Source organism: Canis aureus, chromosome 12, assembly GCF_053574225.1.
Source record: "Canis aureus isolate CA01 chromosome 12, VMU_Caureus_v.1.0, whole genome shotgun sequence".
Lineage (NCBI taxonomy): Eukaryota > Metazoa > Chordata > Mammalia > Carnivora > Canidae > Canis > Canis aureus.
In genome coordinates, this window is record NC_135622.1 from 24,717,057 (window position 1) to 24,733,972 (window position 16,916).

General features: G+C 48.9%; 1 protein-coding gene and 1 long non-coding RNA gene across 2 annotated transcripts in view; one reads left to right on the plus strand and one right to left on the minus strand.

The window, feature by feature from the left end:
• Positions 1 to 2,625: 2,625 nt before the first annotated feature.
• Positions 2,626 to 10,236, minus strand: LOC144280749 (uncharacterized). The gene is made up of 2 exons (XR_013349181.1): positions 7,468 to 10,236; positions 2,626 to 7,264 (listed from the first exon to the last, which is right to left on the minus strand). It is a non-coding gene; the product is annotated as an uncharacterized LOC144280749 (long non-coding RNA).
• Positions 10,237 to 13,682: 3,446 nt separating this feature from the next.
• Positions 13,683 to 16,916, plus strand: part of KCMF1 (potassium channel modulatory factor 1) — a 79,376-nt gene continuing 76,142 nt past the window's right edge. Inside the window, exon 1 of the mRNA XM_077843089.1 lies at positions 13,683 to 13,837. Within this exon, the coding sequence (XP_077699215.1) occupies positions 13,822 to 13,837 (16 nt within the window). The 5' untranslated portion in view covers positions 13,683 to 13,821. The remainder of the gene's footprint in view (positions 13,838 to 16,916) is intronic.

A 16,916-nucleotide genomic window follows, 5' to 3' on the forward strand; every position in this document is an offset into this window, starting at 1 on the left:
AGTCCTATATTTTCCTGTCTCAAAACCCATGTACGTTGGAGTCCAATTCCTGGCCTACGAGATGCTCAGTGCCCACAGTAGATTCTGGACATTCTCGAAGTTACGAGCTCTTCACACGTTGCCAAGTCATCAGGGGAAGGGCAATCAGTAACCCTCAGTCTTCATTTGGGTGGAGGGTCACTTGTAGCGAGAAGAGAGATGACTTCACACAGGCACAAGATTGGATAAAAGGGATCACTGGGTCACAAACTGAGAGTAAAACCAAAGGAATAGATCAATAGAACAACAGTCCTAGTTCACAAAAGTCAAAGTGAGTCCTACATGTCAGTGACAGGGAGAATGGTTTGAGGCAACATGGCAGGTGTCAAGGGGTGTCCATTAACCTTTAGAGTATAGCTTACTATTTTTAGGCTGTTACATATGCCTTCCTCTTTGTGGAACAGACCTTTTCTACTTAATTACAGGGTGATGGCAGTAACAACAACAATAAATGACACTTAGATAGGCTTACTATAGGCCAAATGCCAAACGAGTGCTTTACATAAGTGAATAAACTTTACTGGCTGGGAGAAGCCACTCTTTTTTTTTTTTTTTTTTTTTTCCATTTTTTAAAAAGATTTTATTTATTTATTCATGAGAGAGGCAGAGAGCCCGACGTGGGACTTGATCCCGGGTCTCCAGGATCACGCCCTGAGCTGAAGGCAGCGCTAAACTGCTGAGCCACCTGGGCTGCCCTAAGCCTGGTTTTCTAATGGGTTCTGATAGGGCAGGGCCTGCGAGAACAGGGCAGGATTCAGTGTTCCGGGTGGTGCTCAGAGTCAAAGATCCAGTCCACAGGGAGGGCAAGGAAGAGACCAAGACACAACAGTAGGACCCCAAACAAAAAGCCAACCCAGGGATGGAGATCATAGGCAGGGCAAGCAATGATTTCAGAAACAACATGTAGGCTCAGTGGGTATCCGCAAGGTATGGATTCCTGGGGCCAGAGTATAAAGCTAAGACACGGAAATGGCAACATGGGAGCTCAGGAATCAGCCCAGGGCTAGCAGATCTGAGTCTGTGCCCAACTCACTCCCTGGAATAAAGGTGGGCAGATGGGCTGCATAAACAGGTACTGAGGGAGACTCTCCAAAGTACCAGTCTGAAGGGGCTGGGCGGAAGCCAAATATCAGGAGGCAGGACAAGAACTGATGATGTCAGGATAGAGTGAGTGCATTTGGAATGGAGAGAGGAGACAGTCCTGGAGAAGGTACTAACGAAGGCATCATCCCAGTTTGGACAGAGCCTGGGCCCTCTTTTCCCTCCTCACTCAACCCCACAATCTGGGCTGAGGCTGCTCCCATACTCCTCAGCTTGGGGACTGGGCTCAAGAAGTGGGTTTCAGGAAGTAACAATGGGCCAGCTGTGAGCCACCGTTTAAGGGGCTCGCCCTGTGGCCAAAAGCAGTTCTAAGTGTTACCCTGTAGTTACAGTTCATCTTTCCAGACTTTCCATTCTTTCTTCCTTAAATGAAGTTCTCCTTTTATAATTGTTTATCAACCACAACCTCTACAGGCGCCCAAATGACAAGTGTCTGTTAATGAGGTGGTCACTGCATGCCTATCACCAAAAAAAAAAACCACCACCAACAACAACAACAAAAACAAAAACAAAAAAACTAGGCTGGGTTTTTTTTTTTTTTTTCCATTCATTGGAGGAAAAAAAACCTCATCATCCATGCTTGTTGAGTACTATGGGAGTAGGGCACTTGTGTATATGTTATTCTTTGTTCAGTTGATTTATAGTACTAAGTCACCTAAATTTGGGGTTATTTGTTCCTGCAGCATAGTTTACTTGCCCTGAGTTCTCATTGTTTTTAAAGATTTTCATGTATTTATTCATGAGAGACACAGAGAGAGGCAGAGACATAGGCAGAGGGAGAAGCAGGTTTCCTGCGGGGAGCCCAATGCAGGACTGGATCCCAGGACCCTGGGACCAGGACCTGAGCCAAAGGCAGATGCTCAAACACTGAGCCACTCGGCACCCCTACTGATCCTGATTTCTATGAGAGAATAGGGGAAGGAGACCATGACAGGCTTCACAGAGAAGCCAGGAGAGAACAGAGGAAAGGACAAAGGACACTGGAGAGAGGGAATGGGGGCTCAGTCCCAGAGCTGCACAAGCCACTGGCCTGATCTCTGGTCTGCTGTGGCTGGTGTGCAGGACATGAAGGAGAGAGAGAAGGAAGAGACAAGGCTGCAAAAGGAGAATGGGGCCAGGTCGTGAGTCTTGAAAAGTCAACTAGGGAGTGGCAGGAAATAAGGAGCCAACAAAGGGGTTTGGGGGAGTGTAACCCTAATGAGATTTATATTTTAGAAAAACCTCTAGCGGCAGAATAAAGAGATCCATGTGGGAGAAAGACCAGAGACTTTCTAGAGCCTCTGTAGAGCTTCCTAGAGCTTTTTCCAGAGACCGGTTAGGAGGCAATTACTACAAGTTGGGGGTCATGAAGCCCTAAACCAAAGGTTGAAGTATAGGGCCAGATGGTGAATATCAGCCTTTGGTTGCCATATCGTCTCTGTCACAGCCCCTCATTCTGTCCTTGTAGCACAAAAGCAGCTGTAGACAACATGTAGACAACATGTATTCTGTTCCAATAAAATTTTATTTACAAAGATGATGGGGCCCATGGGTTGCAGTTTGCCTACCCTTGACTTAAAGGAATAACACAACAGCTATCATTTCTTGAGGACCCCCCAGGTACCAGGCGCTCTACAGACATTGCAGGGAGGTTACTACTGGCTCCGTTTTGCAGACAAGGAAACTGAGGCTGAGGAATGTTGGGTAACTTGCCCAACGTCTTGTGATGGAGTGTGGCAAAGCTGGGATTCAAACTCAGGTCTGACTCTCGAGCTTGTGCTCTTTTGTGAGTTCATGCCACCTCCTGCAGGTAGTCAAGAAGGAAGAAAGAGGGAGATATACAGGACTGTCAATTCTCAGGGCCCAGGAGAGTTTACTCATTCATTCATCAATTCATTCCTTCAACAAATACTTTGCTTCTGCCGTGTGTGAAGTTCTGGGGATTCGAAGATGAATGACAAATGATTCCCCTGGATAGCTGGGTCTAGCATTTAGACCTATAACTGGGTGTGGGGATGAAGGAAAAAATACGATTAATAAGAATAAGGAAGTAAAACATTAAAGTTGCTCTCATCCCTGCCTCCTTCTTGCCTTTATGCATCCAGAGAGCCCTCTGATCCTCTGTGATCACAGACACCCCATCCTTTTACCCTCTAGCATCAACGCAAAGGCGGATTTACTGTGGAAGTTTTGAAGCTGAAGCATCTGGGTCCCTTGCTTCCTGAAACAGGACCTTGTAATGCCCTGAGTCTAATTTTGTATTTCTTTCTTCAGAGTCGCCCTTCAGAAATACGTAAGCTTCAGGCACCCAAACGTGGATCCGCCCTTGAGCGAATGTTTTCCAGAGCCTGGTCTGTTAAATGGCCTCTGCAAGAATTACTAGGGGCTAAGGATCCTGGTCTGGGCGCGCAGGGTTTCTCTCAGGGGAACTGAGAACCTCGGGGCAGTGCTCAAAGTCACGAGTGTGCCAATCCAAAGTCGGTCTTCATTATGTCCACTCTCCTCCGCTACCACCAGCTGCCCCCCTCCCCCTTCCTTCCAAGTCAGCCCCGGGGCCCTAAGGTTTCTCTGACTCAAGCTCTTTGTAATTCCCCTCAGCAACCTCTCAGTGGGCCATCAGGGCAGGAAAGGACACCTGTGGTCCTGATGGGGTGGGGGTGGGGGGAGCCAAGGCAGTGCTGGAGGCTGGTCACTCCCTGCTGCTGGACTTCCCAGGACAGGGCTGTTATATCAAGCTTCCATCCATCCATCCAAAGGAGACCAATCACTGCCGGGAAATTTTGACTATTTCACATTCACCCAAGTCATAGGTGATTCAAAACCAGAATGCTATTAGTGTGAGCACAGGAGGCATAGTTGGCAAAATAATTGGCTCTGGTCACTTGCTCAGAGTCCTGTGCCCTGCTAGGCAAATCCACAAAGCATACCAAATTATAGACTGGGAATTGGGTGAGTGAGCGAAAACAATACTGTGACTCCTTAAGGGCAGGTACTGTACCTATTTGCCCACTGTCACATCTCCAGCAGCCAGTACAGCCCTTGACCTGTGATGGGAGGTGCTCAGTAAAGTCTCTGATTAAAGAAATGGGAGCCACTGTTCTTAGGAGATAAAACAATTTCTCCTAAGATGAATTGCTGTTCTTTTGGACTAGTTGTCTCTAAATGAACAGCACTAGCCGATAGTATCAAAGCATCTTTATCCTTGGGTCCTGTGGGAGATAGCCTATAATTTCTCCAAGCAAGTCACACGCAAGCCTTCTGTTAGGGCTCTGTTACCTCCCAAGCACCCACCTTAACTGTAACATTCCAGGGCTCTTTTCCAGAGTACGTTTTAACTTCTTGTTGGGTTTGCAGGAGACTTGGGTGATACACTCAGAATAGACGCTTGTTCATATAAATTGGTGTAGATTCTACTCATTTCACTTCAGAGGGCCTCACATGTGAAAGAGGACTGCAATCACCTCCAATTTGACCTCAAACTTTCTAATTAAGTTCTTCTTTCCAGCTTGTTTCTTAACTCAGGCAAAAGACCCTCAGGGCAAAGCATCCCCTGCTGGGAACCAAAACTACCCCCTCAAGCAATATAGACTGTCCTGAACCACAAGACCCCACCTGCGATTGACCCCAAGACAATGACTTGACCTTCACTCACTAACCTTTCCTTATATAGACCTGGGACTATTTTCAGCCCTTTGGAGACAGTCTTTGAGATGCTAGTCTGCTGTCTTCCTGGTGTTGGCCTCACTAAAATAAATCCCTTTCTTGTTTCACGAGTCCTCTGTTTCTCTTCCTTTGGATTTTGTCAGCAGTGAGTGGCCAACCTGTTTTGGAATCCCTGGAGCCAGGTGCCCTTGTACCCCTGCCTCCCAGCTACCCTTTTGACTTTCCTTAGAGCAACCAATCCTCCATAAGCCCCATTCTTCCCAGGATCTCTCTTATGTAGGTGTGTGAAGTTAAGTTTACCTATGATTTTTAAACATAGTCAAATCAGGAAATACTTTCACGAAGAATTCAGTGACTTATGAAGATAAAGCAAGACAGAGTAAGGACGTTGTGGGTCTGGGGGTCAGGACACCTGGGCTCCAGATCTGGACCATATTCAGGTCACAAAACCCAAGCCCCTCTTAGTGCAGGGCTACACTAGAAGCGTGGAAATGAAGAGATACTGTCCCAAGAGTAGCACTGTGGGGGGGAAGGGAATAGTTTAATTTCAATGATGGACAGTTGTAAAATGAATTGGGAGCACTTAGTGGGGTGATTCTCCAACTGTACTGCACCACTGGGATTCCCTATGGGTGTTCTTTCAAATGTAGATCCTGGGCCCTTCCCCTTAGAAATTCTGACTCAGTAAGTCTGAAAGTGTTCTGGGACTCGGAAAGCTTAAAAAGCCCCCCGCCCCATCCCAAGGTGATTCTACTGGCTGTGGCCCCAGCAGCTGGAAGAGGTCAGGAAGTCAGTCACAAGGGCAGAGATCTACAGCTACAGCTGAGTAGAAACTCACCAGGCAGAGAGACACAAAATGGTAGGATCTTACCTTCCACTTTGGGAAAATGAAGGCCACGAGGCCTGACTGCCACAGTTTCCTGCTCTACCCAAACGGACTTGATCTCCGTTGACAACTGTCAGCAGAGGATGAAGTGTCCTGCCTTGTGGTGAAAGCAGACCTCATCTCTGGGCTCTTCCTCACTCCATCCTCCCCTTGCCCCACTTGAACACCGACGTGGACACACACAGCACACTCATCTCCCCCTCAGCCTCTAAACATGCTGGTTGGTGTCTGTGATCTCAAAAATAATCGGAATTAGAGCTGTTCCCTTCACTCTAGGCTGCGCTCCACATACCACCTTCCAGTTCCCATTTTTTTCAAAGCCATCTTCTTTACTTTTTTTTTTTTTTTTTTAAGATTTATTTAAGAGAGCGTGCGTGAGCAGGTAGAGGAGGAGGAGGAGGGGCAGAGAGAGGAGAAGCAGATTCCACACTGAACAATCCCAGGGCCCTGAGATCACTACCTGAGCCAAAGTCAGATGCTTAATTGACTGAGCCACCCAGGTGCCCCTCAGTGCCAATCTTTTATAACATAAGACACAAAAAAAAGAAACAAAAGGGGTATGAACCTAGTACATGTTCATTATAGAAAGTTTCAAAACTAAGGGGGAAAGGTCCTTTCAATCTGCATCAGAAGCTCTCAGAATACTTATCAGAACTGCAATTCAATTCATTTTATCACCAGAATGCAAACACCTCGAGGATGGGGACATGGTTTTTTCTTTCTCATCCTGTGTCCTTGGTGAACATAAAACACTCTCTACAAGTTATGTATTGAATAACATACCTCATTCATATTGTGCCCCCCCCCCCCAACTGTATTAAGAATCTGGTATCTATCCAGTCTTTATTTAGAAAACAACAACGGGGGATGCCTGGGTGGCTCATTGGTTGAGCATCTGCCTTTGGCTCAGGGCGTAATCCTGTAGTCCCGGGGATCGAGTCCCACTCGGGGCTCCCTGCATGGAGCCTGCTTCTCCCTCTGCCTGTGTCTCTGCCTCTCTGTGTCTCTCATGAAAAAAATAAATAAAATCTTTATTAAAAAAAAAGAGATTTTATTCATGAGAGACACGGGGGGGGGGGTGGACGGCGGGGGGCGGCAGAGACAGGCAGAGGGAGAAGCAGGCTCCATGCAAGGGAGTCCGATGCAGGACTCCAGGATTTCGCACCCGGGTGAAGGCAGTGCTGAGCCACCTGGGCTGCCCAATAAATAAAATCTTAAAAAACAAAAAAAATGACATGATGCCATTTAGAAAAGCCATCATTTAGAAAAAGAACAGAATATATTTTGAAACTTGCTTTTTTCACTGAAAACACCACAAATATATTTCTCATTCCTTTGGGTATGTATAAAGCGTAATCCACTTAGATTGTCTTCAGTTTTATTTTTAAAGATTTTAATTATTTATTCATGAGAGACACAGAGACAGGCAGAGACATAGGCAGAGGAAGAAGCAGACTCCTCACAGGGAACCCAATATGGGAATTGATCCCAGACCCAAGGATCATGCCCTGAGCTGAAGGCAGATGCTCAACCGCTGAGCCACCCAGGAGTCCCTTGTCTCTAGTTTTAAATATTAAAAAGAACGTGGTGGGATCCCTGGGTGGCGCAGTGGTTTAGCGCCTGCCTTTGGCCCAGGGCGCGATCCTGGAGACCCAGGATCGAATCCCACGTCAGGCTCCCGGTGCATGGAGCCTGCTTCTCCCTCTGCCTGTGTCTCTGCCTCTCTCTCTCTCTCTCTGTGACTATCATAAATAAATAAAAATTAAAAAAAAATAAATAAAAAGAACATGGTGATAAACATCCTTGTATCTGAAATCTTTGCATGTATCGTTCAACATTCAAATAGGCTCAATGACTTGAAGTGGGACTGTGGTGTCCAAGAATGAGAAAAAGCCCATGGCTCTTAAAATCCTGTTGTGCAATGATTGTAACAATTCATGTGAATAAACATTAAGAAACAGGACTTAAAAAAAAAATCAGTGTGTGTGAGAGGGTCTTATATTAAATAGAATGGTCAGGAAAGGCTTTTCCAAGATGACCTAAAGTGAAGCCTGTCATATGAAGAATCTGGTAGACATGCCAGAGAAGCAAATGAAAAGGCCCCAAAAGCAGAAAAGGAGACCACGCTGAAGCCAGGGCGACCCACGTTAACACTGACCCCATGGAGAGTAGCAATAGACGAGCTACAGCAGGTCCTATATATACTTTAGACCTTGGTAGTCATTTGAGTTATCATCCGTAAGGGACAGGGAATATTGAAGGTGAGCCACTGAAGGGCTTTAAGCAGAGGAATACGATCCAGTCTGTGATTCTGAATAATAGCTCTAGGAAGGAAACATCAGAATATAACAATGTTTGTTTCTGGGTGCTAAGATTATAAGCAAATTTTTAAAATGCTTTTCTAGATTTTCCAAAATTTCTTCAATGAACATTTTTATTACTTAGTTTTTTGTCTGCTTTTTGAGTAGGCTCTGCTCCCAACACGGGGCTTAAACTCATGGCCCTGAGATCAAGTTTTATGCTCTATTGACTGGGCCAGCCAGATGCCCCTAGTTTTAAAAATTTAGTCAAAAAATAAAAAAAGCTAACTGGAAATGGTACAAAGGACAGTAGACAGAAATATGATTAATGGTAAGGAGTTGAGATCACTCTGAGTCTTGAGGAGGGTTGGTAGTGGTCTACAATGGTTTGGCTGGCATGGGCATGGAGAAAGAGATGAACCTGACCAATGTTTCCTGAGTAAAACCCAATGTGACTGATTGGCCAGGAGAGGTAATGGGAAGGAAGTCTAGGAGGACGGTTGGTTTCATCTTCGGTCACTGACTAGGTTGACAGTGACGTTGCTCAACTCAATAGAGGATACAGTAAAAGTACAGACATGGTAGGGAATACAAGAGTGGTATCACAGAAGACAAGAGTGGCTCACAGCATTAGAAAGCAAGCAACCAAATTCCTCAGGTTACAAAGCTGAGGAAGAGAAGTGATAGTTCTTTCAAGGAACTTGACTATGAAGAGAAAGAAACAGGACAATAACCAGGGGGAGTATAGGGTTGGAATGTTTTTGGACAAGGGAAATGAACCAGTAAGGCTGAGCAGTTGGCAGTACAGATGTTCAGGGGGTGGTTTAAGGAGCATGATCTAAGATGGGATGAAGTGGGATCCTCAGCACAGGTGGATTGAACCAAAAGAGGGACACCTCAGTTCTGGGATGGGAGCAAGGGTGTGAAGCAGCAGGATACACATATACAAATTTCCTTGGAGGCTCACTGTGTGAAGAAGTTCTTGCTTCCTTTTTTTTTTTTTTTTTAAGATTTTATTTTTTATTTATTTATTCATGAGAGACATAGGCAGAGGGAGAAGCAGGCTCCATGCAGGGAGCATGACGCGGGACTGGATCCCGGGGTCTCCAGGATCAGGCCCTGGGCTGAAGGTGGCGCTAAACCACTGAGCCACCCGGGCTGTCCCAAGTTCTTGCTTCTTAAACTTTATTTTCTCTGTGATTAGAAGGCAAGGTTATCTATTGGGGAGGTGGATGCATAAGCAGGTGAAACCAAGTGAAGGTTTATAATGATCTGAATGGTAGAGAGTGCTGATCAAAGACACCTACCATGGAACACGGAGGTCCAACTGCAGTAGGATGCACTAGATTTCGTAACAGCTCTCCACATCCTTTATTTTTAATATTCTGCACCCCAAGTTAGGTATAGGTGGGGAGAAATGGAGTCATGAAACTGATTCAGGACTGGGAATTTGCAGAGCCAGTGCAGCTTGAAAATGAGGAGTCTCAGGAGTCAAAGGTTATGATTGAGAATAGCTTGAGTGGACGATCGGAACCCACTGGGTCAGGAAGATAATGGAGTTGAAAGAAAAAATAAGGGCCAAATGGGAAGTCCGAGGGATTGGAGTTCTCAAGTAAAAGGATATATTTAGTTGTAGATTAAGAAAACTGGAACAGGAAGTTATAATAAAACAGGAAGTTGTATATCCCAGTTCTGGGTATGGTCATGAGGGGAGCAGGTGGTGGAAGTGTAGATGCACATTTAGACTTGAAATAAAGGCACTGCAAGGCCATGCTTGAAAATACTCAGGGTGGCAGAACTGGAAATGAAAACCGGAAAGTGTGTTCAAGGCCTCAGTGACTTGCAGGGACTGTGAGGTTAGCAGGAGAGCATACAGGTGTGAGGTAACTAGATGGCGTGAGCCTTTCGGACCCTTTCCAGGCCTCCAGGGAGGTGGCAGGAAACCAGGCAGCAGTAGAGCCCCTGGAACCACGGGGGCTCAATCCTAGCTCTACCAGTGACTGTTTGTGTGGCCAAGTCAATTAAGTTCTCTGTGCCTCACTTGGCTTATGAGTAAAATAAAGATCAAACAGCACCCACAAGTAAAGGGCCTATAACTATGCCTGCTACACGTACCAGAGCACGACTCAAGCATCTGCATCGTTATCGTTTCTCACTCGTACAATGAGGGGGTTGTGAGAATCTCTAAAGGCAGATTCTTAAAGGTTCTAGTCTCAGAATCCCTTTACACACTTGAAATAAACCCATTTCCTAACGGGTATACAAAATATTTTTAAGACAAGAGTTTTTTCAAAACAAAAACATTTGTAGGTATGACAACATTTTCTAGTTTTGCAAATACCTTTAACTTTTGGCTTAGCTGAAGACAGCTGGATTACCTTACTTGCCTCTACATCCAATCAATTGAGATGTGCTGTTTGAAGTATATTGATCTATTAATTTTTTACTCTGAAATAATAATACACACAGGAAGTTGCAGGGAGGGCCCATGTATAGTCCCCTGGCTCCTTCCAATGGTAGCAACAACTTACAAAACTATAGGAAACTATCATAGCCAGGAAGTGGACGTTAGCACAATTAACCAACCTATAAAGCTTATTCAGGGCCGCCCCGGTGGCCCAGCGGTTTGGTGCCTGCCTTTGGCCCAGGGCGTGATCCTGAGGCCCCAGGATCGAGTCCCACATCCGGCTCCCTGCATGAAGCCTGCTTCTCCCTCTGCCTGTATCTCTGCCTCTCTCTCTGTGTGTCTCTCATGAATAAATAAATAAAATCTTAAAAAAAAAAAAAAAAAAGCTTATTCAGATTTCACCAGGCTTTCTATGCATTAACTTGTTTTACACAACATAACCGGGCCATAGTATGGAAGATGGGTTGGCGAGGTTAAGTACACGGGAAGAACTCAAGGAGGTAGGAGGAAGGGCCTGGAGGAACCATTTCTGGAGAAAAGAAATCATTTGATGGACATTTGGGTATAAGCACTTAAATTATCTTTTTGGAAATGAAATCTCCCACATGGCAGGATAGCAAGCAGGTTGTTTTAAATTAAAGGGCCTGACCGTCAACTGGTCAACTGGACTGAGAAAATGTTTTCTTGAAACTGTTGAGGGCAGCCCGGATGGCTCAGCAGTTTGGCGCAGCCTTCAGCCCAGGGCGGGATCCTGGAGACCCGGGATGGAGTGCCATGTCGGGCTCCCTGCAGGGAGCCTGCTTCTCCCTCTGCCTCTCCCATGAAAAAATAAGTAAAATCTTAAAAAAAAAAAAAGAAAATCCCAAATAATTATAATATTCTTGCTTACTCTTATGCAAAGAACAACGTGTAGTCACTCCCTTGTTTTCTTACTTTTGACCAACTGAAAACTATGGGATAACTGTCAAGATCTGATATTCCCTTGACGTTTAGACACTTACCTGTTTGTCCTCCTTAACAGAATTGGCTAACGACGCCCCCGAAACCAAAACAAACTAAACGTCTGTACTTACTCTTATTCCTTCCTGGAGTACAGTATTGTCAGTTCTCCTACCTGCTCTAGCATGTTTTTTTTTTCCTTTCCATGTTTTGACTATTATTATTAATGCCTTAATCTCTGTGTTGAATCTATTTACAGACATAATTTACTCATCACGAAACTGTAGGGTGGTACTGTCCTCACATTTATAGCACAAGTAACAGAACTCCTGAGCGCTTGGTGCCCAGGATCACACACCCCAATACTGTAAAGTGCTTAGAAAGATGCAGCTAAGCATTTAGTCAGCGTCAGCGTTAGCTAGCCTTGTTTCTGGAAGCCCTGTCCTAGTCCTCTTTCTTCAACAGCTGTGCTGGATTTAATTTAGGCAAAAGCTCCTGAAGTGCAATGGAAATATTTCTGGTGACAAAGTCCTGGTTTAGATCCCCATTTGTTTAAAACCTTATTTGGCGGGTATCTAGTTTATCAGGAGTTATTACCAAATACAGTCGTTGGGTAGATCTGAGGGATCTAATAATACCTATCCCTTTAAGATGAGCTTTGTAACACGTTTGACATCAGGAAACGCTTTAAAAACAGATTTAATTATATATGGTAACAAACACTACTTTTACCATGTCTTATGCTAAATATATTACATACGTTTTAGCACTTAATCCTCCAAATACCTACCTGTTATTATCACTATTAGTTATCATCTGTAATCATGCTCATTTTAAAGACGGGGAAATCAAGGCATAGGAAGGCGGTGATTTGCTGCAGGTCACACAGCTGGTAATGGTGTACAGGATCAAGAGTGACCTTAGCCTAGGGACAGAATTTTACACACACACACACACACACCAAAACATCCAGAACAATTTCAGATATAAAAGCATAAGTCAAAATAACCAAAACCAAACATAGGGCAAAGAACCGGAGGTTCAGCAAGGTTAAAGAACTTGTCCAAGGTTACACAGAGGCTATCAGAACCAGAGTGCGATGGCTGATGGATCTTGCCTCCGAAGCATGGTCCGTTTCCACCAACCACGCTCCCACCAACGCGTGGGCAGGGGCAGGACACCTATCTGTTGAATCAATAAGCCTGAAAACAAAGTCGACAGGGGAGAGGGTGAAAATGTAAAAGGGAAACGAAGACGGGAAAGGGGTCCCCGGGCAGGGGGACAAAAGCGGAAAATACACCCCCCCGCAGCGCAACAGTTGTGCAAGCAGCGCATTCCGGGGCAGCCGCGGTGCGGGTGCGCGGGTCCCGTGGGACGCCCGGGCTGGCGGGGCCGAGGCTGCGGGATCTCCCCGAGGGGCCTGCCCCGGAGCCCCGGAGCGCCCCCCGCCCCCTCCCGACCGCCAGTCACCCGGCCGGGGGGCAGCCGGCGACGACCGAGGCCAGCCGCTCTCCCTTCGAGCAGCCGGCTGAGAGACAGTCACAAACACGAGTGCCCAGGCGGTGCGCAGCCTGTCCCGGGGCCCGCAGCCCGCAGCCCGCAGCCCGGGGCCGCCGCCCATGCGCCCGAGGCCCAAGAGCGCCGCGGCTCCGGGGGGCAGCGCCCGCCTCCCGCGCTCAGCCCGGCCCGGCCCGGCGTGGCGCGGCGCGGTGCGGCGGCGGGGGGCGCCCCCGGCCGGGACCCGGGTAGGGCCCGGACGGAGCAGCGGTGGCCGGGCCGGCGGGGGGCGGGCGGCGGGCGGCGGGCGGCAGCGGCAGCGGCAGCGGCCGGGCATTTCCTCTTCCTCCCTACGCGCTGCGCGGCGGCGGCCAGGCCCGGCCCAGGCCCGGCCGAGGCCCAGCCCAGGCCCAGGCCCAGCTCCGGCGCCGACCGCGGCCTGCAGGCGAGCGCGGGCGGGCGCCGCGCCTCCCCCGCCGCGACCGCCTGCCGCGGGCCCTCGGGGCGGCTGGGCCCGGCGCGGGCAGCGAGAGGCGGGGCCGACGTGCGGGCGGCGGAAGGAGGCGGAGGAGGAGGAAGAGGCGGAGGCGGGGGCGGAGGCGGGGGCGGAGGCGGCGGCCGGGAGCCGGGGGAGAGGGCGGGGGGTGGGCCGGGGGAGGGGAGGAGCGGGATTTGCGGAGCGCGGCGCCGCAGCCGGGAGCCGGCGGGCCCGAGAGTGACCGAGTCACGGCGGGCGCCGGCGGAGCCGCGGCGTCGGACCCGCCTCCTGGAGGAGCTCAGCCCCGGCCAGGCCCGGCCCCATTCCCGCCCCGCGCCGCCTCCCCGCCGCCGCCGCCGCCGCCGCCGCCGCCGCCGCCGCCGCGGGAGCGCTCCCCTGCCCACCCCGCCCCCGCGGCCGAGCCCGGGAGTCGAGTGGGAGTCGGCCGGCCGGCGCGGGAAGCGCCGGGACCCCGCCGGGGACACTGCAGCCGGAGCTCGGGAGGGGCCGCGCCGCCACCGTCTCAACTAGGATGTCCCGACATGAAGGTGAGAGGAGCCCCCGCCCCCACCCCACCGCCGGGCCTCGGCCTACCCCGCCCGGGCCGGGCGCCGCAGAGGGCGGCGGGGCAGCGGCGGAGACTTGCGGCGAGCCCGGGCCGGGCCCGAGGCGCCTGGCCTGGGAGCGAGCGAGCGAGCGAGCGAGGGCGGAGGACCGCGCCGCCTCCCCGCCGCCTCCCCGCCGCCGCCGCCGCCGCCGCCGCCACGGCCGCCGCGGCCCTGCGCTGGGCCTGGTGCCGGAGGCGGGGCGGCCGGGCCGGCCGGAGGGTTTGCACTGTCATGGGGCGGGGGAGGGGGAGGGGAGCGGCGGGGCCCGTTACCGGCGGGAGCCCGGCCCTCGGGACTCCTACCGGACGCCGCGGCCCGCCTGGCCGGCCCCGAAGCCGCGGGCTCCGGCGCGGCCTAGCGCTCTCGCCGTCCCGGAAGGGCTCGGGGCGGCCGCCGAACGGGGCCGCGGGCGGCGGCGGGACCCCGAGGAGCCGTCCGTGGGCCCGCCGGGCGCGTCCGGTCTCCGGGAGACGCCGGCGAGCGCCTGTGCCCGCGGGCCACGGGGGGCGGCCGGGGAACGGGGAGCCCCCGCCACCCGGAGCCCGCCCCGGCCTCGCGGCTAGGCCTCGGCGCGTCCCTGGGCTCGGGTAACCAAGTTCCCGGGGCGGATCCGGCCCGGACGGGGCGAGGAAACTCCCTGCGCGATCCCCGGCCGGAGCGGGACTCCCTCGCGCGGCGTGCCCCGTCTCCCTGGCCGGGTCTCGGTAAAGGACCGTGGGGAGGTCTGCTAATGGCCAGGGGGGCGGCTGGGACTGGTTTTTCGGGCTAACAGCGTGGTCGGGGACAGTTGCAAATGAGCAGACAGCGCTAGCCCAGTCCCAGGGCACAAAGAGAAACCTGTTTGGGACCAGTGTACAGGCGTTGAGCCGGTAAAAAAAAAAAAAGAAAAAAAAAAAAAAGAAGTTAACTTCAATTTACTGCCATATGGTTTGGAAAAGGGGGAGGGGGTTGTGTTTTCTTTGTTTCACTACCGCAGGTCTTTAAATAAATTTTAAAAAAGTGCTAAGTGACTTGGGGAAAAGTTTATCCTGGTAAGGTTAATGCAAGATTGTAGAAGTGGCTCGCAAGTATTGTGTACTCTTGGTTTTAAAATCCTGTAAAGGTGATGTAGGAGTGGAGAAAGTTTACTGAGTCAGATTAGTGTGTGCTTCACCCCATTTGGAAGGGTTTTCTTAAGGGAAATGCAGGCCTTAGAATTACGAGGTTGAAAAACGGAGGTTGATTAGAATTATATTGAGAGCAAGTTTCAGAATTTGTATTACTAATTGCAGTGTTGAGATTGACTCAAAGAACAGTTTGTGTCCAAGGATTCTGTATTTTAAAAGGCTCAAAACCACGGTCTTCACTTGCTGTGTGCAAGTGTTGGACATTTTGAGATAAGGTACTTAGGCTCATAGAAGTGTTTGGCAACTAGGCCCATTTTCCCATTTTTTTTTTCCGGTTTAAATGGGAATGTATTCTCTATCTCTGTAATTTAAAAGAAGTTATTGAAGCTACCACCACATTTTGATTTGAGATACTAGAATTTATGTTAGATGTAGTTGTACGTTCATTGACCACCTTTAAGACAAAGTGAAACAGCATGGATGCAGGCTCTCATAAGAACTGGGAGAGTTAAAACTACAGAATTAGCACTGGACGATTGGATTTGAGAACCGTTCTCCTGCTTCAGAAAAACATCCAGGTAGTTCCATTCTAATTCAGAGGTGTCCTGGGAAGTTTTCTTTACCCTCCGTAATCTTTTAGAGTAAGTAAAATCCCACTGCGTGAACATTCTTGAATGTAACACAAATTCTGTAATTTAAGCCCATTTTCCCCTATTTGGTCCTGTGGAAAGGCATATGGTTATGAAACTTACATTACCTTTTAGTTACTTGAATATTACTGAACCTCAGCACATTAATAGCACACTTTTTCCGGTAACTTACATAATGCCAGATGTTTCTGAAAAAGGAACATTCCTATAATCTGTCAGTTGAAGACTTACAGTACAGTATTTGACAAGTGATTATCTTTTAAGGGGCTAGTTTATGGCCTATCGCAGGAGTGGCAGTCTCATTAAGAATCACATTTAATTCACTAGATATGTGTTTTGTGGAGTATTAGTTCAGGCTGCCATTATTTTCATCAGTAAAAATTTAATCTATCAACAAATGTAGAATTTGACACCCTCACTATTGTAGTTCCTGTCTTACCTTTCTCTTTTTTGGGCAAACGAGTCCCATTTCTTTGAGCATTTCTTTAGTGGTGTGATTTTTTAGCTCTTTCCATCATCTCTTCAACCTCCAAATTCTCTGTGGGTTCTTGTTTCCTTTCACCGTGTGACCCAGAACTCGATGTAGTAGTCTGCTAAAAGATCTGAGATGTACTGCCTGTAATGTTGTATTTGGATCCTGCTACTTCTTCTGGGCCTTCCAAATGTGTGATTTGTTACTTTGTCTTTGTGCCCACCCTAATGAGTTGCACTATATTTTTTATGTAATGACGTAACTTCCGACAACACAGCCCCAAGATGGACATCTGTCAAGCTTAGAGTCTCTACCTTGTGAAGCAGTGGACCACCTCAGAGAAAGGAGATGCAACCCGGCGAGCATAAAGAAAAGCTTCTAGCCCGGGTTCAGCATACTTCTGTAAAAGGCCAGGTAGTAAATATTGTAGGGTTGGTGTGCTATAGGGTCTCCGTCATCTCTGCCATGGTAGTGCAGAAGCGGCTATGGACAACACGTAAATAAATAAGCATAGTGTTGTTCCAATGAAAACTTTATTTTTGGATGCTGACATTTAAATTTCATATAATTTTCATGGGTCATAAAATGTGACTCTTTGTTTTACCATTTAAAAATGTAGAAACCATTCTTAGCTTGCAGGCCATACAAACACAGGAGGTGGCTGAATTTGGCCCAGTTTGGCCTGTGGGCTATAATTTGCCTACTTTGCTCAACTAGAGCTTTAGAGAGTTGACGGAACTGGAATTGTTGGGAGCCCATAAAGGGCCCACTCTGCTTGGTATTCATTCCCT